Source organism: Melopsittacus undulatus, chromosome 1 (genome assembly GCF_012275295.1).
Source record: "Melopsittacus undulatus isolate bMelUnd1 chromosome 1, bMelUnd1.mat.Z, whole genome shotgun sequence".
NCBI lineage: Eukaryota > Metazoa > Chordata > Aves > Psittaciformes > Psittaculidae > Melopsittacus > Melopsittacus undulatus.
In genome coordinates this window covers 109,840,565-109,867,397 of record NC_047527.1, presented here as the reverse complement: position 1 = coordinate 109,867,397, position 26,833 = coordinate 109,840,565, and the positions used below count along the sequence as shown (strand labels likewise).

The 26,833-nt window shown below is 40.9% G+C and overlaps 1 protein-coding gene across 1 annotated transcript; it reads left to right on the top strand.

The window, feature by feature from the left end:
• The first annotated feature begins 6,846 nt into the window (after positions 1–6,846).
• KLF6 (KLF transcription factor 6) lies at positions 6,847–15,881 on the top strand. The gene is made up of 4 exons (XM_005153020.3): positions 6,847–7,353; positions 10,192–10,765; positions 12,475–12,598; positions 13,024–15,881. The coding sequence occupies exons 1-4, from the start codon at positions 7,252–7,254 to the stop codon at positions 13,073–13,075; spliced, it is 852 nt and encodes a 283-aa protein (XP_005153077.1). The 5' UTR covers positions 6,847–7,251; the 3' UTR covers positions 13,076–15,881.
• Positions 15,882–26,833: the final 10,952 nt, after the last annotated feature.

The window sequence follows — 26,833 nt, the reverse complement described above, 5'->3', positions numbered from 1 at the left end:
AAAAATACTCTTTTTACATAGTTTTTATGTTTTTCTTTCAACTGTGCAGTCTCATAGTGAGGATCCAAGAAGCTTCCATTAATCAGGAACTAGTTACTGTGTGTGTATATATATACCTATTCATCTCAGATATCTACAGTGTAAATATCCTTACTTTATTATTGCTACTGTCCTAGTGTATAATAGCAATAATGACAATAATGTGAGTATATTGATGGGATCTGCCTTGGGGCTTACACAGCAAATAGTAATTTCCCTGATTTCCCACACACCAGGCTGAGTTCTGACACCAACTGGGACTAAACCCAAAACACTTCAGTGGAAACTCAAGATTACTTCACAGTAGTCCCTTGCTTTTCATTTCCTTTTCCCTGCTGATCTTCCGAAGCTACCACAGTTACACTGATGTGAACGAGATCTGAATCCTGCCCACTGGCAAGTTACTGAAAACAGGAAATGGGATATTTCAAATAACAATAGGTGGGAACAGTGAGTAAAGGTTCACTATGTAGTAACGGTGCTGACTCTTTAATGACTATGTTTATTTCCTTGTGTCCTAAAGAAGGCCACAGTTCATTTTGATCTCGAATACGTGTGTATTGCCACATTTATATATCAGACACTGTATCTAATTTTGCAGCTTTTATTAAGGAGAGGAGGTGTGTGGAATCAGCACTGACTCCCACTTCTCATAACGAGGGACACAATTAGATTGCTCTCCTGAGCTATGCCACCAAACAAGTCAAATTGCAAGAGCCAAAAGGTTCACCCCATGCCTTCTTAAGAAGAAATCTCCCCATGGCTGCAGGAACAGCAAAGCAGGATTTTTCCCTCCCATGCACCACAAAAAGGGGTACTGTGACATGAGAGAAAAACCCTTTGCAAAGCTTACAACCCACATAACACACTTCACATAAAGTTAGAGCAGAGATGTTACAAGTTCAAAAAGATATCCCGGCCATGGAGTTCATTCCAAGCAAAGGTCTGCCGTTCTTGGCTGAGGTTTCCACACTCCTTGTCTAGTCTCAACATGACTAATCTCCAGAAAAGGCAGTTTCACTACCACTCCAAGCAAGCCAGCCCTATGTCTAATTGGCATCACTGCTTAAGAAATACTTCTGTGCATTCTTCTATGAAAGTTTGCAATCTAATTCTATACACTTTTACTAAGCCTCACAAGCGACCAGTGAGACAGTCCAGCTGTTTTTAACAATCATTAGTCCTTCAGTCTCTCACTGCACAAAATGACTGGTTCATGTTGGGTTCCTTTTCTCACAGCTTCCAAAACTGGTCTGAATTAAGTTTCCCAGCTTAATGCACTGTTAAATAGTGGCCACTAATCAGTAATGGCAAAAAGGAAGAAATGGCCATATGAAAATGATAAAATGCCCAGTGACACAGGTTTTTGGGTTTTTTTGTTTGTAGGGATTCTTTTGGTTGTGGTTTTTTTTTTTGTTTTTCTCAGCTCAAGCTGCTTTTTTCACCATTAACCATAGTGATTTCTTCTCCACCTGGGGAAGCTGTCACTAAATTTCCTAAATGCCATCAGACAAGTTCCAGTTGCCCATATTTGCTGCTTCTCATAAGGATCCTTACCCTAATCCCCATCTTTCCTAAAGACACTTTGCAAAGGAAATGGGCTTCTAAGAAAAAAAAAATTAAAAATTAATAAAATTTATAAAGAATAGAAAGAAAGTTGGGTCTGAGGGTTTTTTTTTCTTTTTTTTTAATAGAAATCCAGATCTTCTAAATAATGGAAGATTTCATGCATTGCTACAAAAACAGTAATCCTAAAGTTCGGATACCAAGAAATGAAAACTGTTAACTTTTTGAAGTGATTTTATTCACCCTTTAAAGGATGAGTGATTTTAAATACTTGAAACCCCCATAAGTGATTATTTGCTATATTAGAAACCACAAAATACCTATTCAGTTAAGACTTATAACTCCTAATAATACTCTTGAGTACTATTAAGTGAACTGTTCAGCTGAGCCTTTTGTGGAAATAAGGCCGCTTCCCTAATACAGTAACCCAAGAAAAATCTGAAAGTTAATATATGTTTTGTTTATAAATATATCCAGTAGCTAAGCATCAGGGAAGAAAAACACCTGTTTAAAGCAGAAAGCCAGCACCAGGACATGACAAAACAAGTATAATCAACTGGTTGCAAATAGGTTGGGAATTAGAGCACAGTAACTTATAATTACAGCACCAAGAGACAGAATCACCTTTCCAGTGCCAGCTATGGATATGGAAAATGTAACTGCCTTCAAGGTGAGGGCAAACAGACCTAAGGAATACATTCTACAGTACTGCCCAGAAAAGGATTGACTGTCAATACCTTTTGTTCTAATGCCATTTCTGGGTGCTGATGGGGAATAACAGACCACTTCCCAGAGTGCTGCCTTCTCATCAACTGCTTAGGTACGTCAAGGAGTATCAGAGTGAAAACAGGAGTGCAAAAGCATGAACTCCAGGGTGCTCAGTACCAAGTAAACTGTAGAAATTACACAGCTCCAGGTTTGGTCTGAAGAGGTAAACAAAAAAACCAACCAACCAAACAAAAAAAAAAACAAACCCAAAATAAAATAGAAACCTCTCTTCGACTCAGTGTGGATCACTGACTCATGTTCTGTTCACATTAGGTAATGACAACAATTTCTTTCCTTACATTCTGGTTGCTTAGCAGTATTTGTAGGGCAACATATCACCTTAGCTAACTATTTTCTACGTCTGCTGAACAAGTTCAGTTTACATTTACCTAAATTCTTCCTTAGTGTATTTTTGTCATTATGTCTTAATTCTTTTACCTTTCACTGTGTCTTAGGCTAGCTTGTGGTCCAAAATGTAATTTGCTAATTCTGCCAGCCTGACAGATCAGGAATCACCTCACTTGCTTGCCTACTCATAACAGCTCTATTTATATATCCTCAAAGAGCGTTTACTTTATCTGTGGTAAAATCACATTGCATGCTAGTTTTCGATTTAGCAACTTACCACCTCAGAAGCAGATAATTTCAAGTAGTGTCCTCTGCTATCTTAGAATGCTTTAATGCAGTTGACACTCTATCTCTTTTCCCCAAAATAAAGTCCATTTATCCTAATCAAACGATAAGTTATTGATTCCTGCCCATTTCATCTAACCTCCCTGCATCTGGATGTGTATGAACCATTTTCCAGAGGTTTTCTCTTCTTATTCTTAAAGCTGCATTCAGAGCATGTTAATGTGTCCTCTAAAAATGCAAGAATATTCTAAGAACAGAACAGGTGCTCCCCCTGCCTCACGTGGAGCTCAACCCAACTGGAAAACACCGTCTGTTACCCGCTATGGCGGGGAGCAGGTTTTCCAGGAACAGTCCACCACCCCTAACAAAAGCGGTTACTACGGAGAAGTGGTGGAGGCTTTAACGTGGCAGTACTGCTTTTCAGACAGAACCTTATTAAAATTAATGAACCAAAAAAAAATTAAAGCACACAGGCATTTTTCTCCCTGCTCATATTTGTAAATCAGCGGCTTTACAGGGGTAAATTGGCTGATTATCCTAAACTGTGGACAGCCCTACTTAAAAGTCGTTGTGCAACTCTGCAGGCAAAGCACAGACATTTGGAGTAATCCTACATAATTTGTACTAATTTTTGCCACTTTTATGAATGACCTAGATCACACAGCATTAAAAACACACCAAGCATTTGCAGGATGGGAAGTAAATCTGTCACTACCTCTATGCCATCGCAGGCACATGTACTGAATTAGCTGTATGGCAGTCACAGGAAATTTATCCAAGGAATTCAGTAGTTGTATTCCTTCCCCACCCATCAGAATTGCCCATTCAGTGCACATTCTTCAGCATCCCTCACCACTACTACAAGTGAAGAGGCCTTTGCTCTGCATCAGGTGATCTCTGGCTGGCTGGCACAACCAAGTAAAGTTGTGCAGTCCCAAGGGACTGACTGATTTCAGTTTGGGTTTTGTTAAACTAGAACATGTTTTCATTTAAGGTTTCCAATGTAAATTCCACACTGGCATATGATTCAAAAAATCACAGTTGTATAAATTCAATATTTGAAACTTTACAACCATGTGTAGCTTGAAGAACATCACTAGGGAGTAAATTGTATCTTCAAGTAGTTCATTCTTTCAGTTCATTTCGGAGCCCACTAAAATTTGTCCTAATGTTTATTCTCCTCTGTAGACTACAGTAAATTCCCTTCGACTCACATCAACCACCATCCCTTTGGTCCACCTGACTGCTACAAGTGCCAGTACAGTTTCCCTTCAGCTTGTGTTCCATGGAACAGTCTCCTAAACTGCAGCATCTTGCTGACTCAACATTTCATTTTAATTTCTGATTAAAAACATGCTTGGTAAAAACACTAAATCTGTTTACTTCGCTTTACAGTCTTACCAATTTTTTCTTGTCTGGGATTGATTTTTAGTTCTAATGACTTTTTTTGTTACTTGAGATTAAACTTTGTTACTATAGTTGTAACCTAGAACTAACACATCCAGTGACACTTATGTTGATTTTCTTTTAAATGCCTATTGACAACAGCCTAATCAAAGCCAACACTTAATCAGTATACAACTTAAACAGCTTTTACTGCACCACAGTCACATCTGTGCCACAGTTTTCTTTGACTTGGGTTTATTTTTTCCTATAGCAATAATCTTCATCCTGCTCAACTCACCACAGACTAGCAGAAGCCAGTCAACTACCTGTCAACTAACAATGTGTTTCAGTAAAGGACTTTTCTTTTTAACATTGCATCTCCATCAGTCTACATCTGCTATCTCCAGTTGTCCTTCACCAGGACATACTGCCTTCCTGAGAATAACCATACAAAACAAGATACTTATGTTTCACACCCCACCTGGGCACAGTAAATCTCATTCAGTCTCTGACAAGCCCAGATCTCTCTTTCACGAAACACAGCTAAAAGGGGCAGGTGTAAAACAGAATGAGTGGACAGTCACGTTCATTGACACTGTGGTTGAAAATAAAATCTTCTGCAAAGGGAGCAGGTCAGTTAAACAAACACTAAGTATTTCCAGAGCTGTGTTACCAGGTTATATTTGACTGAAGCCCACACCCCATTTCAGGCCACAAAATATTTAACTCCACAGAACTAAAACTAGCCTCAAGTAAGGTGCATAATTCATCAACTTAAGAGGGACTTTATTTTTTTTCTCTGCACTTTTCTTCAGAGGATCAAGTTTTGGCCACAAGTAGACACAAATCGTTCTGCACTATCTGTTGTCCAGAAGGCAATTTTGGATACGTATTTATGTGTTTGGCCATGTGAAGCCAAGTAAAGAATTACCGACTAAACCAAGGGAGCTTGGTTCTCTGGATTTAGATGTTGTCCGTCTTCAGCACCAGCTTGTTTTTCTAAACATAAAATCACACTCTAATTGACCTTAGTTAGGTTTTTGTTTTTCTGCTTTTTTTACAGACTCAGAAAAAATCATGAACATCAGTTGTTTGTTTATGGAATCACGGCATTAATAGTTTATGAGGGGCTAGGGGATGCAAAGTTAGATTGACATTTTCACACCAGCAATCAGTAGCTCACAGAAGACAGTAGGCAGAAGAAACACACATTAAATACAAGTCACCATCTGTAGGTAACTAGCAACAGATACAGATACAAAGCGGTAAAATGGAAATAACAGCGTAGAGATTATGATGGAAACATCAGTGGAAAATTATAAATCCTTTAATAAAAGAAACACATTAGCAGTGTTTGTTCCATGAGCTTGGACACTCTTTTGGAAAGCTAACACCCACATCTTTTTAAATTATATTAAGAAATCTGTATCATCAGTAGGTCTAGTCTTAAAAAGCTGGTGTTAAGAGATACACAAATAAATAGCTGTGCTCAGGTGGAATCTGGCATGGAAGGGTAAACTCTTCTGCAGAAGCACTGTCTGATGGTGTATGCCAGGCATGTGTCTGCCACAGCACCCATACCCAGGGCAGCTGCATAGCCCCAGCCCCTCTCTATCATGAAGACATGAAGATCAACCTGTTATGCTTTGCTACCAAGCTACCCTACTGAAACACCAACGATGGCATCAACTGTTGCTCAGAGGCCAAAGCAAGTGATTTTCGAGCTCTCCTGCCCACTGGGAAAGCACAACCGACGAGATTTACAGCATGCATAGGCTTCCCATTGAAGCCTCATTGCGAAGATGCCAGTGGAGGGGGAGTGGGCTATCATGGTTGGCACCCCGGTTAGACATGTCATCCCAACACGCCAGTCAGGCACAGAGCCCGAGAATAGCCATTAAACCAGGGGGCCACAGCCCGCCCTGCGGCGAGGTTTGTCCGGCCGGAGAGAGCCTCCCCTCCGGCCCCCTCACAGCGGCCGCCTCACGGTGCAGGCAGCTCCGCAGCGCCCTCCGCGATCACGGCGGATGCCGCCTGCTCCCCTCCCCCTCGAAAGCGCCGCTCAAAGCCTCGCAAGCGCACGCCTCTTCTGCCGAAAAAAAGCGGCCTCTTCGCCGCCTTATATACCCTGCTAAAAATAGCCTGCCGCCGGCCCTGCCAATCAGCACGGGGCGAATTTCGAATCGGGCCAATGGCGAGAGCCGTCACGGCCGGGCTCGGTCACGCCAGGAGGAGCCGCGGTGCTTGCCGCGCGGCGATTGGGCGGCTCTGACATCATTGGCACGCGGGGCGCGGGGGTGCGCGGCGGGGATTGGGCCGCGGCGGGCGGGCGGGCGTCATGGGATCACGCGGGGCGGGGCCGCGCGGGGCGGGGCGGGGCGCGCGGGGCGGGGCGGGGCGCTCGGGGCGGGGCGGGGCGGGGCGCCGCGGCCGGGCAGAGGCTTGGCCGGGGGAGTCTCGCGGGGGGTTCCACTCGCAGCCGGCGCCGTGTTTGCAAATATTGTGGTGCGCGGAGGAGCGGAGCGGAACATCCGCCGTCGGCCGCGCAAGGCGGGGGAGAGCCGCGCCGCCGTGCACAGCCCCGGGAGCCGGACTGCCGCGTCGTGCGGTTAAACTTTGCATGAAACTTTGGGTCTTTTTTAAGCTCCTCACGGAATTAATACGTACCTACATATATATCTGTACACACGCCGCTGTTACTGTTATTTTTCTTCTCGGAGGAAGGGGGGGGGGGCTCGGAAGCCCGAGAACAGAGGTTTGACACCCCCCCGCACGCACCCCTCAGCCCCTGCGCACCCAGGAGGCGTCCGCGTAGTGCTTTTGGTAACCAGCACTGACTTTGTTGTTGCAACTTGAGACATGGATGTGCTCCCCATGTGCAGCATCTTCCAGGAGCTCCAGATTGTGCACGACACGGGTTACTTCTCGGCCTTGCCGTCCCTGGAGGAGTACTGGCAACAGGTAAACGAGGGTGTCGGTGGTGGTGGTGTCGGGTTGGGGTTTTTAAGCCGTGTTAAACGATGACCGGATTTCAAATGGAAAGGAGGAAAAAAAATACAAAAGGCCAAGTGTCATCAGCGACTTCGGGGCGCATTAAGCGTGAATGCGAGGGAATGTTTTGGAGCAGGTGTTTCTGTTTTAACTAAGACGGGTTTGTGGGGAGAGTGCAGAGGTGGATGTCAAGAGCTGCGCAGCTCCGGCTTCTTCTCTCGCTCAGCCGGCCCGGGCCGATCCTGGCTCTGCGCTGCTCCCGGATCCAGCCACAATGAGTCCTGGCAAAAGTTGTCAGCTTGTACCAGGTCCAGGCTGCACAGCTGGGTCTTGTCACCCGAGATCCCGGCCTCGGCCGAGCGCTGCTCTTCGTCCGTTGCCGTGGTGGGGTTTGTTTTGTTTTTTCTTTCTATTATTGTTTTTTATTTTCTTATTTTTCCTGTCAGTGATGAGTAAGAAGCCCTGTAGTAGTGCATGGACACATATGCACACGTAGCTCTGTGTGTACATGTATAATCCATAGTTGTGTGCGTGTATCGTAGCCGTTCCCAGCGCAGGGAGCGTTGCGGAGCCCGTGAGCTGTCAGTCATATGACAGCGAGCCCCTCTCGCTAATTGCTTTGGTCGGGAAGGAGGAAGAACGGAGGCTCCTTCCCTTTAATGGACATATTTTGTTGCATTTTTATCCCTTTTTTTAATTCTTTTTTTCTTTTTCCCCTTTCCACCCCCGCCTCCCGAGCCTGCCCAAGCAGCGGGCTAGCAGGAGCGGCAGTGGCCGCCGACATTCGGGGGCTCCGCTCCCCCGGCCGGGAGCTGCTCAGCCCGGCGACCGAACCAAGTACCTGCTGGCTTGGGCGCAGGAGCCTCTCGGAGAACGTTGAAATGCAAAGTGTTACAGCCCTCACATGCACACTAATTGTATGCAATGCTTTTCCTTTTGAGTTTGGGTGGTTTTTTTCCTTCCCTTTCTCCTTCCCTTCCCCCTTTCCCCTTGCAGAGAGGCAGCTTCATCGTACGTGATTGAAATGGAGCTAAGTAGTTTCCTTCAGGCATTTGGGCTTCTGGCGAGGGGCCAGCCCTCATTCCCAGTAGCCTTCAGAGGCATTTAAACTCGGAGAGAGCTTCACTACAGTCCCCATTACTAATCTACCTAATGAGGAATTTAAATTAGCCGGGAATATGAAAGTTTAACAAGATCTTAATAAATGCTTTTCTACCTGTTTTCATGGGAATTCAATTCACTATTGTGTTGTCTCTCACTAAACCTTTTTTGTTTTTAACATGCATCACGAGCCAGTTACCTAATTATAGACAAATACATAAATATTGTGTGCAGTGGTTGGTTTAGTGTGGGGGTTGATTCATTGGTCTTTGTTTGGTTGTTTGGGGGTTTTCTTCCTAATTTTGCCCCACTGTAGCCTGGCCAGAACATGTGACCCAGTTTACTTTGAGCGGTGCTGGGGGAAAAAGGAGGCAGCTCCCATGGCGGCTCTGCTCTTGGACAGATGCGAAGGGGCTGTGAAGGGAATGTGTGGCATTTGGGATCAGGTTTTGCTACCGGGCTTGGAAGAGATGATCTTGCTAAAATAAGTAGAGTTTGGTATGGAAACTTCATGTGTCCATTTTCTGTGTAAAGCTTCCATGTGGATCATTTCCTATAGTGGAAAGAATAATCTCAAAACATCAGCTTGTTGCCATAACAGTTCCTACCCTTTCTTTTTTTTTTTTTTTTTCTCTGAAGATGGCCAGAAAGTCAGCAGGGTGAATTGAAATTGAAAACCACAGCTTCACCCATTTAGGGTTGTTTTGTGTTTTGTTTTGTTTCGTTTCATGAAGTGGAGGGGAACGGGGGGGGGGGGGGAAGCTGTCCATGTACTGTTGCATGTATATTTGAACAGAGTACTTTCTTGGCAGATGGTCAGGGTTTTAAAAGGAAGTCTCCCTTGGCATTGCGTGAAAGAAAGAGAGAGATGACTCATACAGTGCACTCTTGGCCAGTAGATAAAGTTCTTGTTCATTGTGGGACTCCCAGCAGGACCTCAGAGTAATTTCCCGTTTTGCATCTTATAGAATAGGACATTTCTATTCTGGAACTTTTTTCTCCCCTCTTCTCTGTTGTTGAAGTTCCCCATGTTCCTGTGAACACGCATGGGAGCAGTTTAAGTTATGTGGTGTGCATGCCAGTGTGCTTGGAAATGACATTCTTTGAAAGTCGAGTGTGCTGCGTTCTCATGCACAGGAAATGGGAGGATGTCTGCTGCTCCATTGATGTCCCCAGAAGACGGGCCAGCAGCTCCGCAGCCATGCTGAAATGTGGCTTTGTTTTCTGACACAGCGTTTGAGTTTTAGCTGCCTGTCAGAGCACATTGTGTTCACTTGGGTCCTTTCAGCCTCATGTTTGTGTGAGATACAAAACAACTTGAAATTAGATGAGGCGCGAGAGCAAAGTGTAATTATTTGTTGTGGTTCTCTGTGGCCCTTTTCAATGTCAGCTTACTGAAAACACAGATTTTATGATGAGAGTGATGATAATTTGACTGACTCATTAGAATGCTATTTTGGAAACCAAAGCTGACTTGCACCTTCAGCTGTGTGTTTGAACTCCTGCCCAGGTCTCAAAAACAGATTTCTTTTCATCGTAACAGTCACCTAGTTACGGCTGGAGGAGCCTTTAATTTGTTTTGAACCTAGAAACCTCAAATCGAACGCACTACGTTCCTGCATGCTTTTTCAAGTGTAAAATACAATTGAGTTTATTTTTAAGCAAGGTTGTAACTTTCATCTTTTTTCTTCCTTCTCTTTCACCTAGACATGTTTGGAGTTGGAACGGTATCTTCAAAGTGAACCCTGTTACGTTTCTGCATCTGAGATCAAATTTGATAGCCAAGAGGACCTCTGGACCAAAATTATTCTGGCACGTGAGAAAAAGGAGGAATCTGAACTGAAGAACACTTGTGTCGCAAAGGAGGACAATCTTACTAGTCAGAACTTAGAGACCAACAGTTTAAATTCTGATGTGAGCAGCGAATCTTCAGACAGCTCTGAGGAGCTCTCGCCCACAACAAAGTTTACCTCTGACCCTATAAGCGATGTTTTAGCCAGTTCAGGAAACTTGAGTTCATCTGTCACTTCCACTCCCCCTTCGTCTCCTGAGCTGAGCAAGGAGCCTTCTTCCCAGATATGGAATTGTACCCCAAGTGAGTTGCATTCACCAGGGAAAATTCGTACCGGTACCGCTGGAAAGACTGCAGAAAAAGGTACACCTGCCAATGGTGACACCTCGCCAGATGGCAGAAGGCGTGTTCACAGGTGTCATTTTAATGGCTGCAGGAAAGTTTACACCAAAAGTTCACATCTGAAAGCACATCAGCGCACTCATACAGGTTAGTAACCGTATGCGTATTAAGAATTGGCAAGTGCTGTAGGGAATACCCCTGATGATGGTGGTGTCACATCATTACACAATCACTGGGTGGGAGCCCAGGTTTGGAGAGATGATATAATAGTAATAGAGGCTTACCAGCATGGACATCACTTCCTCATTCTTTCCGTAAGCGAGCTGAAGCCAAGACGGTTGGTGGTAGATTAGTCTGCTGTCATAGCAAATGGTAGCCACTCATCTAAATAGGCAATAGTAGGGAAGCTGCAGCGGTATGTAGTCTTTGGGAACAAAGATCTGGCCAAAGTATATGCTAAACCTTTCTTGACATTTATTTCTAAAGCAAAAGAGAGCTGATACTTTCTTGCAAAAAACAGAGCATGGGGTCACATGAAAATCAGTCAGATTGCTAAATCCCTGTTTTCGTGGTTTGGTCTGCAGTGGGTCTGTTCAGTCAGACATCCCAAGGCCTTGATTATGTAAAGTATATCTATAGGTGTAAATCATTCAATGTTTTTGTGTGCCATTGTTACCAGCTAAAATCTTGGAAAACCACAGTAGTCCTTCTAACATATTTGGGCTTACAAATGTATGATCTACTGTATAATTTCATCCCAAAATACTGAACAACAGCATTTTATTGTTATGGAACCTGTACTAAAACGAGCAATCCTGTGTGTTACTGGGAAAGAAAGTGAGGAGGATAGGACACTTCAGGGCTTTTATAAATATTTTATGGTTGAAGTAGCATGCTGATTTGCTTGCTTGAGCATTATTATTTGACATGTCTTTATGACAGCAGTTAAATATGTGGAGCTGGTGGAGCTGTGCTTTGGCTCAGTAGCCATCATTTAACATGAGGAATTGGCCTGGCATTCTTGGTGTACCAGTCCAAAGACCTGTATGTCGTGGTTTTTTCCCCCAAGAAGTGGAAAGAGAATTCAAGGAAAAGATCCTGTTTTGACTCATGAGCTCAGCATTTTGCGGCTTTTATGGGAAGTCTGAGCAAGCTCGGATGTTCCCATTGTCATGCAGAAGTCAGATAAAGCAAGATTATTTCAGGAGGAAAGAACAACTTCCACTGAAACCATGGTGGTTCAGCAGACATAAATAGCTGCCGGCCTCAGAAGTGTTGCAGAACTGTTGTCCTGGTGCTGTCTGGCTGAGAACGTTCCTGTGAATGGAAGTGGTATTTCTTGAATGCTGAAATAGCAGTGTTCAAAGTGGCATGCAGGCTTTTCCAAGAATATGTGGCTCAGCAGAAAGGAGGTTGCGTGTTATGCAGATGAGTGAGTGACAAAGGGCTTTGGTGCAATACAGTAGCCTAATTGCATTTTGGAGCCTAGCTGTGCTGTCTTTAATCAGCTTCATAAAGTGCATGATACCTATTTGGGAGTAAGCCTGCCATTATGGATGCACAGGAATGGTAGAAGGCTGGATTTCTTTGTTTCCTGTGAGCCTGTTTAATCACTTTTTTTTTCTTTTAATAAGAATGAGATTATTTGGTGTGCTGTTGCAGCAAAATAGTTAAATAGAAATCGTGGGTGAATTTTGCAAGCCTTCTTTGCCTACATGTTCTGAAGCATTCAGATAATTTAAATAAAATTGGCTGTCTTTGGGGGGTGGAGGAGGTTTCCATAGAAAATGAATGGGATAGCACCTACCTTTCTTTGAATGAAGTCATGACTAACGTGTAATCTGCTTTCTTTGTAGGGGAAAAGCCTTACAGATGTTCATGGGAAGGGTGTGAGTGGCGTTTTGCAAGAAGTGATGAATTAACCAGACACTTCAGAAAGCACACTGGTGCCAAGCCTTTTAAATGTAGTCACTGTGACAGGTATGTTACTGAAGTGCGCCTTTTTAAATAGTTATTTTTAATGCTTCTTGGAAAGTGAGTCTAAGCTGCTTTTGACTTGTGAAGGAATCATTTGGGAATGCAACTGTGTCTGGTATTTTTAGGGGTTTGTTTTATATTTAGACTGGGAAAAAACCCTCCCATTTTACCAGTCATTGGGATGTGGCTTGTAGCCTGATACTTCAGATAAGTTTTGACAAGTCCCTAGTGTTACCACTCATTTGTGGAGCTCCTGGGTGCCCACAGACACTTTGAGTACTCCCATGTATCCAGGGAATGCCAAATCCGTCCTCCATCAGCCATGTTCCTGAGTAGCAGGGCAGTGGGGAGGGTTCCTCAGCCATGCATGTTGTGTTGTGCATGCCTTCAGCAGTGGGCTAATGCAAAACCTGGCTCTTGCTTTGCAGGTGTTTTTCCAGGTCTGACCACCTGGCCCTTCACATGAAGAGACATCTCTGAATGGGTCAAGAGGTGAATCCTGCGGGCTAAGAGGCGTCAAGGTTGAAGAGCCTTGAGCGAAGGGATGCGTGTTCCAGCCAAAGCATGCCATTTTGCACCCTACCCAGTTGCCTCCAGGACCTCACTTTCTTGAAGGTCTTTTGAGGGCTAATAAGTCATGTAAGAAACGGCATAGCAACCGCGGTGCGTGATGTTTGGGGTTTCCTGGACTCATACACTGGTATCTAACCTTCTGAGTGGCTCCTAAGCCTTTGCCGTGAGCATGTGCACTGAGAATGTTAATGATTGGGTGACTGTATGCGATGAGGATCTCTCGATGACTGTATGCTGAGGCACATTTTTTTTCTTGTGGTTGTTTTATAACTGTAAGAGAAAAAAAATAGTCTGAATGTCTTGTATGTGAGGAATATCTTGTGAGATGGGACGACCACCAATCATTTCCAAGGGGTGGGGGGAGGGGTGTCTGCACCTTTTTAGAGGGGAAATTGAGAGGGGAAAGGGGGGGCGGGAATAAAAAGAGTCAGGATGCCAGAATGGAGATGGGGTACCTCCCTGTTCCTGTGTGAGAGGAGCTTTAGGTGTCTGGTGCAGCTATTAAACGTGCAATGTGTCAAGTAGCTTGTTTTACTTGCTACAGAGCTCATTTGTAATCCATTGTATAAGCTGTGTATTTACAAACGTAACACAACTATAACTTTTCATTATAATACCAAGGTTATTGCATGGTTCTGGGGAACTATATGCTTTTCCATTCTTTAATCAGGACTGCAGTTTTGATTCCAGTTAAGAGCAGCTAAAATATGATTGGTCTAATGTTACATAATGTATGGAACATGAATAATTTTTTCTGTTGGGTGGATAAAACCACTATTGGTTAGAAACTGATTTTTCTCATGCAGCTAATTTTTCTCTTATTTATGCCTTGAGGACTAACTTCTGGTTTTCTAGCTGTTAATGCACTGTTGACCTTAATAATGGTGCCTTATGCAAGTGACCTTCTCTTGCAGGGGGTCTTATACAGGGGTATGGGTGATGCATGCTTTATTAAGGCTCTCTTTTCACCTGGCATTGTACTGTATCAAATGTATAATATGAGGGGAAAAAAGGTTACTTCCAGGGTCCTCCTTCACAAAGACAAATATAGAGAAAAGTCATTCATGTCAATACAGTATTTGTTTAACTTAGACAATTTGACTGTGTTACAGTATAATGCATATGCCAATTGAATACCTGACCAGTTCTGCCACCTTGAGACTTTTTTTATATTGACCTTGCACAACAACTGTGTATATACACACCCCAACTGTACTTAATATGTCGAGTTTTCATACATATTAAAGATACAGAAATATTAAAAGATGTATTTGCTTAAAAGGCACAAGTTTCACATCTATATATATAGCTATCTGTTGGTCATACAGAAAGAAACTATATTACTTTTTTTTTAAAAGTGGGCAGAAAAATAATTGTGTATGTATATTTGTGTGTACAGTCTGTGTATGTGTGTATATATATAGATAATATATAAATATTTTTTTTAAGAGGAAAAAAATTAGAACACATAGCTGAAAAATGCCACAGCCCATCAAAATATTCCCTCTACCCCCTGCAATACAGTCATTAAGGAGACAAAGAAGTAAAAGATACAGTTAATTAAAATATAGCATTTTTAGAGGCTTTACCTTTAGCTTAATTTTATGCTAAAGGCTTTGTTGGCATTCAGTCCTTCTCAGACTGCTGACTGTGTTTTGTAGTTATTAGGTTGTCTGGAATAGCGTATCTGTGGCCATTTAAGAATGATATGAACCGAATATTGGCATGCTAAAAGAGTATTAGCTGTGTGCAGATGAAGTACACTCGGGTTTTGGCCTTCCAGCTTACTGGAGGAGCTGTGAGTGAGCTAGTCGTTGTGGTGGTTGAGCTCTAATTTTACATAGTTCAGCTAAAATAAAGACTCCTTTTTCCTAGAGTAGAAATTGTCTGTCCAAAAGCAGTATTTTCTTTTTTTTTTAAACCAGCTCACTACAGTTGATGCAATGAAACATGTGACCTGTTTCTTTTTCTATTTATTATTGGTCTTGCTTACTATGCTAATATTTTGGTATATCTTCCTGGAAATGTATGTAGATAAGTGGTTTAAAAAAAAAAAAGTATATGCAAGTGATCTGGTTCTAAGGAACACACAGGCTTAAATCATTCTCGTTTCATTTTTGGTTTAAATTGCCTGAAAATGCACTTTTTTTTTTTCCTTCCCTAAAGCAAACAAAATTTTCCAGAAAATTGATTTCTATTTAAGGTTGGGTTTTGTTGTATTTTTAACTCCTCGTTTGCATTGTCCTTGGCTTAGCCATAGCTCTTATAAACAAGAAAGTAAACAAAAGCAAAAACAAACAAAAAAAAACAACCCCAAACAACAACAACAAAATAAATTAAACTTGCACTGGCTTGTCTCAATTGTGAAATACCATCAGAGTTGTGTGGATGGGGTGGGGCTGTGTGCCATATGTCAAATGCCTGTAATTTTCTTAATAAGTACATTTTGTTCAGGTGATAACTGAGCCTCAATCAAGCTGAAAAATAAAAAAAAAAAACATTTTTGCTTGAAATTTAAGAAGAAAATGTTTCTATTAGTGAAATTTCTTTTTTTGTTTTTGAAGCACCCTGTTATCTAAAGAATCTCTTTGTAAGATTTTTGTAAAAATTTTGTTTTACAAGATTTTATTTGAAATTGTTTTTTGCAAGATTGTTATATTTCTGTATGAATGTATTTTTTATTGGAATAACATAAAAAGAAATTCTTATCAGCATCACGTGTCTGGTTTCATCTTTCTCCGCTCTGAAGTCCTACACATCAAAGGATGTCAAGTATTATGCTGACATTTTACCTTGAGTCACCTGGTTGCAGGTACAAATACCTTTGAATCAGGTTGCTTTGTGGAGGACAAGCCCTGATGAGAAAATAATATTGGCAGTAGAAACTAGAAGTTCTTCTATATCTGAAAGACTGTTGTTGACTTAGTTTTTGCCTCAGCAGAATGAAGTTAACATGATTGTTACTGCAAGACTGCACCTTTATTCCAAATAATTTGTCCTGGTGAGGTGAATGCACGTAGGACAAGTTCTGCATGTGGGGAAGGAGAGTCAGTGGGCATTTGAAGTGAAGGAAAAAGAGAAAGGCAATGACTGGGCTGGAGCCACCTGTCCTTAACTTTTACTGCAGAGAGTGAGCCTTTGAACTGCCCAGTCATTGGGGAAGCAAGTCTGAAACCTTGAAGACTCAGTCATGGGAAGGAATGCATGAGATCTGCCTGGCTCAGACGCAGAGATCCTGAGTCAGCTGTAGGGCTGACCTGACCCACATGCTGGTGGTGACCTTCAACCAGACAAACGCAAGCCTCTGTGAACTGCTTTTTTTTAGAGCAATGGCTCTTCAAAGCGTGCCTGGCGCGTATGCTGGTTTGGGACACATGCAGAACTTGTTTCATGTTGCCTTGTGGCTTTTGCTTCACTAATGCTGGTGTTAAAAATCCCTTAAGCACTTGGTAAAACTATTGGCATAAAAGGCAAAGTTATATGCTGAGAAACTGACTTTTGGCATGTGAATTCAGCTCACCATAGTGAGCTCATCTAACTCATAGGTTTAGATGAGAAATAGTTTAAAATTGATGCAGAAAAGAACTGAACCAATAAATACAGATTGAGGCCAAAGTAATGTGGATGAGAGACCCTTGCCATTATTCTCAGACCGGTAGCTGGCTAGTGAGTAGACAATACGCCTCCTTATAGGCAAGGAATAAGTGGCAACTTAAGCAAAATCTGACCTGCAACAAGAAGGATATATTAAATATTACCACTGGTACAGTATCTCACACAGTGAAACACAGATGTGTCCTGGGAAACTTACTTACAGTTGCAATTGCAATAGAGAAGGCTACCAGGGTTTAGGGATTCTGACATTTTGTCTCCTCAGCTGTATATAATGTAGAAATGGAAATATTTTTAAAGAACTGAGTTTGACCTTGGAGGTTCTCCACCCAAAATGTTCAATGGGTGTGTAACACAGAACAGGGATTGCAAAGTTTTTGCCTGTTTATTGGGTGTGTGTCATCTAGGGCTGTGTCTTACCATACCTTCTAAAAGAAAAAGACAAAAGGCCTGATAACTCCATTATTAAGGTTGTTATTGAGATCCCACCCTCTTTCATTTCTCAGAAAGACAGTAGTGAAAAAAGAGCAGTGTCCAGGACAAAAAAAAAGCTGGTGACAGAGCTATTGGGCAACAAGGAAACTACAAAGCAGAGAGCAATAGCCATTTAAGGGGTAGTGCATTTCAACATGCACATCCACTGCAGGCTTGCTTAATTCCAGATTTTGAAATGCCAAGCAGATGGGAAGGGATGTGAATTTGAGGGTGAAGAAGTTAGGTGGCTTAGGTATGGACCTAGATTGGTAGCCTCAGCAAGTTCCAACAGCTTCAGCAGAGGTTAGCAGGGTGAAAGTGAGGACAGAGCCTGTGAGCCAACACACTAGCTTCTTGCTGCAAAGGTTAGATAGGGCATGATTGTGCACTTAGGCACACATACGTGCATGTGTGGGTCATGATGAGACACTTAAAATCTCCAAACAGAACTTGCTTGGGTCTGGAGTTTGGGTTTTTTTGTCTCTTGGGTCTGAAAAATCCTGGCATACAAGTGGTCAGTGAAAGTAGGGCACATCACAGTTTACCAACTTATTTGAACAGCTGTGTATTATAAATACAGCATGACTTTGAAGTTCACAATAGACAAGTGATTGTCATTTTTTAAATTGGATGTTCATATTGTTTAGAAGTTGCTGTCTCTCTCACCTTTAAACCATATTATGATCTGTTGCAAATGGAATCTAGAATTGTTGTGCCTGTTAAAGCATGCTGAAGACAAGCTGTATTTTGTTATTTCCTCTTTAGGAGTCATTCATGGTAGCTTTGCCTTTCTGTCCATCTTTTACCTCTTCCATTCTTCTCAACTACTTGAGCATTTGCTCTTTAATTGCACTGAAAGCTCTGAGGAATCAAAACAACCTCTGTAAATCACACAAATAGCAGCAGCAAAATTGCAAACAAGGACAAAGAAAAACACTATGGTGATTGTTTCAAAAAGTAGCTGAGTGTTATTTATGCAGCACCAAAGGAGTACGTGATCTTACATATTCGCACAACAGGGAGAGACAACAGTTAATAAGAGGAAACCTTCATGGTCCATCCATTGGAAGTTTCCTTAGCCTTGTCCGGAGAGAGGAGTTAAGGTAGACTGGAAGAGTAAGGGGAGCTATAATAGCACAAGAGTAGGGGGAGGGGAAGACACAGGTAAAGGTTTGCCATTTGCCTTTTAAAGGATAGAAGGATATGTATTTCCTCTTTGTTCGTCAATTTTTCAAAAATTCCAGGGAGACAAAATGGCTCAGATAAGAAAACGCTACAAGACTTCTTTCTCAAGCTTTTCCAGCTTTGCTTCCTCAGGTAGCACTGGTTTATAGAGTACGCAATAAACCAATACTCCACTTCTTTATTTCTGGTGACAAGAGGTTACTGAGCAGCTCATATCCCCACAGAAGTCTGCCTGATTCTGCTTCATCCCATGGGATTGTGTAGCCAACAGGCATTAACAGGTACTTCTGAAATAAAGCCTCTGACATAGCAAGAAACTGCTGAGATTATACAGTCCAAGGCAATAGTATCTTTATTTTTTTCCCCTTTAGCTCTTACCTCTACACGGACTGTTTCATCCCTTATTCATGGTCCCTAGATATATGGCATTTATTTTTGATCAAACCTGTAGCAATACTGTCTCATAACCATTTGAGCTCTTACATATAAGGGAAAATGAACAGATAGAGTGCTGCTTTTGCACATAGGTCTGCTGAGATATAATCAGTCTTGGATTCATTGGAGCTACCCTGGGAAATAAGGGTTTCAGGTTCATGCATTAATATTGTGAGGCCTTGGTCAAAAGCTCATTTAAGTAAAGGAGAAATTCCTCACTGAATTCAACTTGCTCTGACACATGCATTTTTTCACAGAGCTGAACCTGAGGAGGAAGTACATTTGAAATCCATTCAGAACCAAATTTTCATTCAGTGGCATTTCTGACTATATTTTGTCCATTGCCATTGAACATTTGATAGCTGGAGTTTGCAAGTGCAAGCACTGCAAAGCTGATTTATTTTTTTTTCACAGAAATGCAATTTTTTCCCCGAAATTTATTTTTGATTGCAGGCTGACAGTAAACCATATAATTTGTTCTGCAGTTTCAGTTACACAACAGCTACATAATAATTTTGTAAGTTATAGCAGTGACTATATTGAACTGTAATGTTTTCAATCTGAACGCTCCACAAATTAATAGTTGCAAAATTATTAACTGAAGAAATTAACTGGATTTGTAGGGTACCATAGCAACAAAGGTGGCCTATGGCTTTAAAAAAAAAGTGCTACATCAGATATAAGCTAGCACATTTTGTTAAAATAAAGAGAAATTATTCAGAATTTGCAATTGAGGCTACAGATTGGTCGTGTTCTTGAAATATAGGTTTATAATTTGTCACAGGAAAAATAACTCCATAAAGCAAAACCGCTAAGGTGTTTTAAGATGATCTATTATGCGGAGGTGTCTAGTGCAGCCATTTTGGATTGGTGTCATGATAGGAAACAGATGGTATATGTGTTTCTGTTTAACATTTAAGGAGGTATAGAAAGCAATTGGGAGGTGATGTATTTTGTTAATGGGTGAGTAAAGCCTCATATGTACAGTTAAAATAGAATGTAAAATATAAGCTACATTTTTTCAGCACAAATGAGGCAATGCAACAACACGCTTAAGTAGATTTATTTGACTTGTTTCACTTTAAATAATTTTAATGAGAAATTCTCTAAATGTTTTTGAGCAGCGATAGAAAGTAATCTGGTAACCACATGTCTTGATGTAAGCCAAGCTGTTCTTTAACAGCACTTTCTTTCAATACAATATAAATTTAGCTGGAATTAGCATTGCAGAATATTGGCCCCTCAGTGCCTCACTTGCTAAACCTCCATATTCTTTTTACTGCCTCTGTGCATTTCAAAAGCAGGGTGTGTGGTCAGCTCTGGACAAAGGCAAATGATCTAATGTGGCTGGGAAAGGCAATGTATTCGCTGAATTCTGTAACGTAACAAACACTACTGTAATAATTCAGGAAAGCAGCAGATCTTCACTGGATACAGTAATATATTTTTCCTGTAATGTGCTACCTTTAGGATTTCATACTGAATATATCAACAATCTAGTTATGCATGCAAAGCTGTATTTTTCTGAATTTTATCTACTGCATCTTACTGTATGTTATTTCATTTATAAGATTTATCTTTGAACATGCAGTGATAGTCAAAGACTATTGTTCATTTCTGAGTTTAGCTACGCAAGTTACTCAGTCTTCTGGATTTTCCTTTATTTGTTTTTTGTTAAGTATGAAAAGGACACTGAGGGCAACTGGATTTTAATAGATCCTCACTGTAATTAATTGTTCATCAGCAGTAGAAGTAGTATCAGTAATAGTCAGACATGCAGAGGAGGCTGAGATCTTACCATGGTGAACCTACAGGTAGAGAGACTCTTCCATCTAGGTCCTGCCTAGTTAGACCACAGCATATTTGGAATTACCCACATCCAAAGTGAGAGAAAGAAGTTTTGCAAACCGTTCTGATGAGCTCAGCAGTTTTTCTTTTCTTGGTCAGACAGACAATGCTGTTGATATTCCACCATAATTTCATTCAGTCCCATCTGCCTGTCACAGATGGGCTTATTCTGGACACCAGGATGAGAAATCACCATGCAGAACACTAGGTTTAAATGCATTTCAGTGAGCATTTTTAGGTGAGACCTTGTCATTCCTACCCATGTCTTACATGATTAGGATATTTCTTATAATGTCATGATTTTATTTTCTAATTCTAACAACCTTATTTTGGAAATAACTTTGGTGTATTCTATGTGAAATTCTTTGGATGTACTGAGATTTCTTGTTAATTTGAAAAAAAAAAAAGTTAAGACTTAGTCTTTAATCCTAAAGATAAAAAAGAGTAAATAAGAGATGTAATAATGTTATAGTATTAATGGGATTTGAACCTCAGTAGGAAATAGATGCATTATTCATAAGGATTGATGGTCTTTAGTGTCCCAACAGCCCTTGTGGGGCTTTGGAGGTATTAGACTGGTCACTGGAGAGAGGGTTGCTCTAATGCTCAATAAACTAAACTAAAAATATCACTAGAATTATAAAGCAAAAACTAATCAAATCCTAAATATAAGTATGATGATACAAATCCATCCCCTAGTTATCTCCAGAAACCACCCTGCCTCGAAGGATTGTCAGTGACTTGTCCCTTATTATCTTTAATCAAGCAGAAGAGAGAGGCATTGAACGCCACAGTGGATCTGTCTAACAAGGCACTGCAGGTGAAATCTGTAGTGCTGTGCTTCCTGCTATACAAGTGCTGCTGGCCAGCCTGTGATCCACTGGCGAAGGAAAGGGCAGAAAGGAGACAAAGGGATGCAGTGTTTACACAGGGCCTGTGAAGTCCTCTGAAGCTTCTTCTAATTTCCATCCCCAGAGTCCAGACCACAGATGCTTCATAGGGCAAAACCAGCCTGGATGCCTTTAGGTAAAAATTATGTGGTAACACGCAACAAAGAAGCTGACTAAAGGAAATTTCTGCAATAAGGTTTCCAGCACTTACACAGATGGGATCTACTCAGACTCTGGTCTCCGTGTTCTGTGACAGGACATTATTTATCTTAGCTATAATGGACAACTTAAAAAAAGAAAAAAAAAAAAAAGAAGAATGTGTATTCTTTCATTTACCCAAGCAGATTAAGCACTATGGTTTAAATAGCAGCCTGAGAGGCTAAAACTGCTAGTCACCAAACAACTGGAACTGTATAATTCAATATTAAAAACATTCTTTTTATTAGACTTTAAGTATCTTGGGATAATGATGAGGTCATAAAAAAATTAATGCATTTGGCAGGAGAGAGAAGAAAATTCATAAAAGAATCAAGAGCTGTGGGATATGGCTGCTTTTGTCACAAAAGGTAGTGCCTGAAGTCTGCTCAAGCAAATATTTGTGTGTGCAGATAGTTTTATTAAAGCAGATTTAAGCCTCGATTCTGAAATAAGGGCCATGCAAACAGCCTGCTGACCCTCACCTCCTGTCCCTTGCCTAGGTACCCCTTACCAGAAAAAGAGACAGTACCCTCTTCATCCCCCATATACTTGATTGTGTCCTTTCAATCCAAGTATGATCTTAAATTCTAAGGTTAAAATTAAGTTCTTAAAATTAAGGCATTAAAAAAAATAAAATTGCAGACTATAAGGAGCTCAAGAATCTTTATATTTTCTGTTGCAATTTATATACATATGCACACATGCATAAATGGAAAAAGATTTTCTTGTCTAAGATTTTTATTTTCTATATGCTGTTTCATTCCAATAAAAGTGTCCTTCAAGTGTAATTTGTGAGACTGATAATAATATATCAGCCTTAAAGTAGGGTGTAAGATGAAACCAGCTGAAAATACTGAACAGAATCAGTCCTTACTACTGAAACAGATGCAAAAAAAAATAACCCAACAAAAAAACCCACCAGAAAATATTAAAGGCAAAAAGTAAATCCAGCTGTCAGAGTTCTTTTGAATTTAACACTTTGTGAGAATATAAGTAACCTAAGCATGTCAACACTGAAGTTGTTGATGGTTGTATTCAATGAGTTATAGATCCAAGCTTCCACAATTTAGGAACCAGCACTTAAAAAAAATAAGTTGCTAAGTGGAAGATTGCCTTAAATATCTGAAAATTAAAGTAACAGTAACATGAGACTTTAAAAAAAAAAAAAGGGCATTTTGGATTGAGCAGAGTGCATTCAGAACATGTTTTCATTATATTCTTTACAATTAAAGTCAGAAACTTTTGTTTTAAAAAGGAAAGTAAAGGAATTGAAAAATAAAAAAGGCAATAGATACTTAAGGTCATACTATAAAATGGTGTGAATTTGTCATGCTGAGGCAAGCGTATGTAAATAAAATCCTTTGCTAGAGTAAATCAGTAGAGTTTCCTTGATTTCATGGGCCAGAAGGTACAAGCCATATCTTTCAGGCTGGCAATGTCTGGAAAAAAGCTACTAAAAGCAAACCACTCCATAATATCGTCAACTTGGTCTTTCTTCATCTGAAGGCCAGAGAAGGAGCTGAGTCTTAGAAGTGTCTAAGGAACATCCTTAACTGTTCCTGTGTGGGAAGTCCACACAAGCATTGCTCTGAACTGACTTTTTTTTTTCCTTTCTACTGTTCCACCTAACATTTTTATCTCATTATTCTTAGCAGTGGTAAGTAACTATGACAGGAAGACAGAGTGGAAAATTGAGGCTTGTTAAGACTATTATACACCAAACGGATCATGTCATAAATGAGATTTGAGTCTGCCCAGTTTGAGATATAATTAAGTAATCATGTTCAAAGTGGATGGGTTTGAGGCAATAAAAGACCACTGGAGGTTGTTCAGTTTCAAAGGGGTGAATCTTCTTATGCCTAGAAGTTATGTGGATGCCATTTCAGCAGCAGTGAGGGACACCGTCTCCCTCCCAGCTGTGGAACATGGGGGCTTTGCCCCCTGGGAAGGGAAGGCAGCTCTGGCTATCCTATCATCCTTCAGGATTATCTTCCTGCCAAGTAAATGGTGTTTTCCTCTGTCTCATTTTCCATGAATGTATCACCAGTGCTCATTTGCCTTTGGCTTCATTCTACAGGAACCTCTGAAGAATAAGAACAATAAACACAGCACCCTGGGAAAGAGCTGCATGTGCTGAAAATTTCACTGTCAATTCACTTTTGAGGGAAGTGTGTTTAAAACCAGTCATCAAGACTGTGAATAATGATCATATTCCAATACTATGGACACAACAAGGAAGTGTTAACAAAACTGCATCAGGAAAACAGTGAGGCTTTTTCTTGGCTTTGGGATAATACAATGACTCTAATGTTGCTGCTTTCTCATTTTTTTCTTATGTTATCAGCATGGAAAGCTGGGCAGGACTTAGCTGAATCACCGCTCAGAAATCAGTCCAAAATGTGAGTGAGTCAAATAGTGTATGGGATACAGAGTGACATGAGTGTTTAGTTTCAGTAGGGTTTGTCATGCAATTCTTGAGGGCATAATGGACGACTTTATTTTGCCCACAAGTAGCTACAATCATTATATGAATCATTTAGGGGAATAATATTCAAGCTATCATATCATAATGCTGCAGAGTTTTCCACTGAAAACAGCAGCTTAGAAGAGCTAAAGAACAGTGCTAACAAAGATGGTACCTTGCTGGGATATCTATTATTACACACACAAAGAGATTGAGCTGACATGGGGGAGGGAGTGTTGGAGGAAGGAAAAGAAGAAAAGAAGAATCATAAAGAGTGACAAATAATACTTTTAAACATTATATTCTTCACTTCTAAATTCAAGATTGAAATGCGTATATATTTTCTCTATCTTTCTTCCTCTATCTTCCTTTCTTAATTCCTCAGAAAAAAAAAAATAGGAAAAACCTGTCCTCAGGGTTTTGCACAGCTTTCACCTTTTCCAGTCTGACAGTTCCTCAGGTTATGTCTGTTTATGATTTCAAGCTGTACAACTAGCAATATATTAGTCAAGATTTAAGTTTTTAGTTTGGCAAAACAATTTTGTTTTCAATAAAATCTTGGGAAGGAGGGAAAGAGTTGATGGGACAGGACACAGGCATACCCAGCAACACCAATAGATCTACATGGGGAAGTCCTTTATGCTCCCTTTGTTATGTAGCAATGCTGTGGGGGTCCTGTGAGACGTGAAAGTGGAAGCACAGTATGGAAGGTGGCTCCCCTCCTCATCTTCAGCACAGGAAGACTGGGCTAGTGGTGTCCCTGCAAGCAGTATTTGTCATGGTGGTCATGTTCCTACATGGGGGAAATCTTGCAGGAACCCACTTCCTCATTGCTTCATCTGCATTTGCTTTCATAGCTATGGTGGGTGGATGTTTCCCACTCTGGCAGATACATACATGCTTTTCCAGACTAACTTTTCTCTAACACAGTATATCATCATTTGCATCACTATTGCATCAGCATTTCCTGGTGATTTTGTCAGTCCCAGTTTCTTTGCTGTGGATTCCTAATGACAGACCACATCTTAAGAAAGAATTGCACAAAAGGTATATATTTGTTGTTAAGGCTTGGAAACAAAGAATGTCAAACAGTCAGACGTGCTAAGGAACAAGGGAATTGAATTAGCCTACCTGTGCCCCACTGTGCTGAATCTGGTCCAGGTTTCTAGAAATGCTGGTTCAGCAAAAGCAGGTTGCAAGAAATCTAACTGGAACAGCAGGAGGAACTAGATTTCAAAGTTCACTCTTGTCACAAACTTTTTTCTTTAACTTACTAGGTTTGAAATAGCTTGTATATACATTAAAGAAGCCTTCTTCCTCCTGCTCTATTTGTAGTACAGGGACCCATGACTCTCCTCAAGGCAGATATATTGGGGAAAGCTTTGTGTAAAAAATACTCTATTAACATAAAATTAGAAGTAGTGTGTTTCCACAAAAAAAGTCACGGCAAATCTAATTTTTGTTGATAAAGGATTTCTCAATTGTTCTGACTAAGGATCCTTTTTTATTAGCTTGTGAGATGCAGAAAAAAAATAAAATCCATGTTTATAGAATACATTCAATAGCAATAACTCACATTTAACTATTAATGGAATCAAATTACTGAAGTGACACAGATTTCTTTTTTCTTCTTTCATTGTTATAAGACATAGCTGCACACGGAAACCTGTGTGACCAGCAAAAATATTCTGTCAGTCACAGCTGATCCATAGGCTAAAGCAGGGACAGAAGTATGTTTTCTAAACTAAAGCTAGAACTTCAGTATTACATCTAATCATTGCAATACATCTGTGAATAATAAGCATGCGACTGAGTGTCTAAGGACACCAGCTCCTTAGAAATATCATAGACTCTTTCCCCTCGTGCCAGTTTAAATTTGGGGTATCTCTATCAAAGTCAGTGGTGTTAGAACCACATAAAACTGACGTGAATGCAGGATGCGATCCCACTTGCCTATGTAACATCTGCCATCTTCACCAGTTAAAAGATGTGTATTATATGTGGGCCACACATATAGTAAGCAGACTTACACTGTTTTCTGGGGAAGACATAGCTGCCAAAGGGTTATACTTGAAAAATATCTAGAAGCTTAATGTTGATCTAAAAGCGCAGTCACTACAGCAGTCTCAGAGCATCTCTCTTACACAGAAATATACAGCCTGCAAGTGCATATTTGGGCTTTCATTGAGGAGCAGGAGGGGCATTTCCCACACCCAAGAGCTCTGCATTCAAAGCACCAGCGCTGGAGACTCAGTCGCAGGCTCATCCCCACTGCCAGGCACCTAACTGGGGAAGAGTTAGGGCAGAACTGGCAGCAGGGTATTTCTGCTGGTTTTGAGCAGTCACCAGCTGACGGTGCCCACTGTAGGCAACTGGTTTGGGTTTCAGTGTGAAGGTCCTAAGTCTGCTTATGCGTGATACAGATAGTGTATTTTAATAAGCCAGGACTTGGATATGACTCTGAGGTCAGTCACCTAAAACTTCAACACACAGTTTTATAGATTTTCATGTCCTTCCTTATACTCACTCATATTTTCCTCAGAAATCTCATTCTTGAAT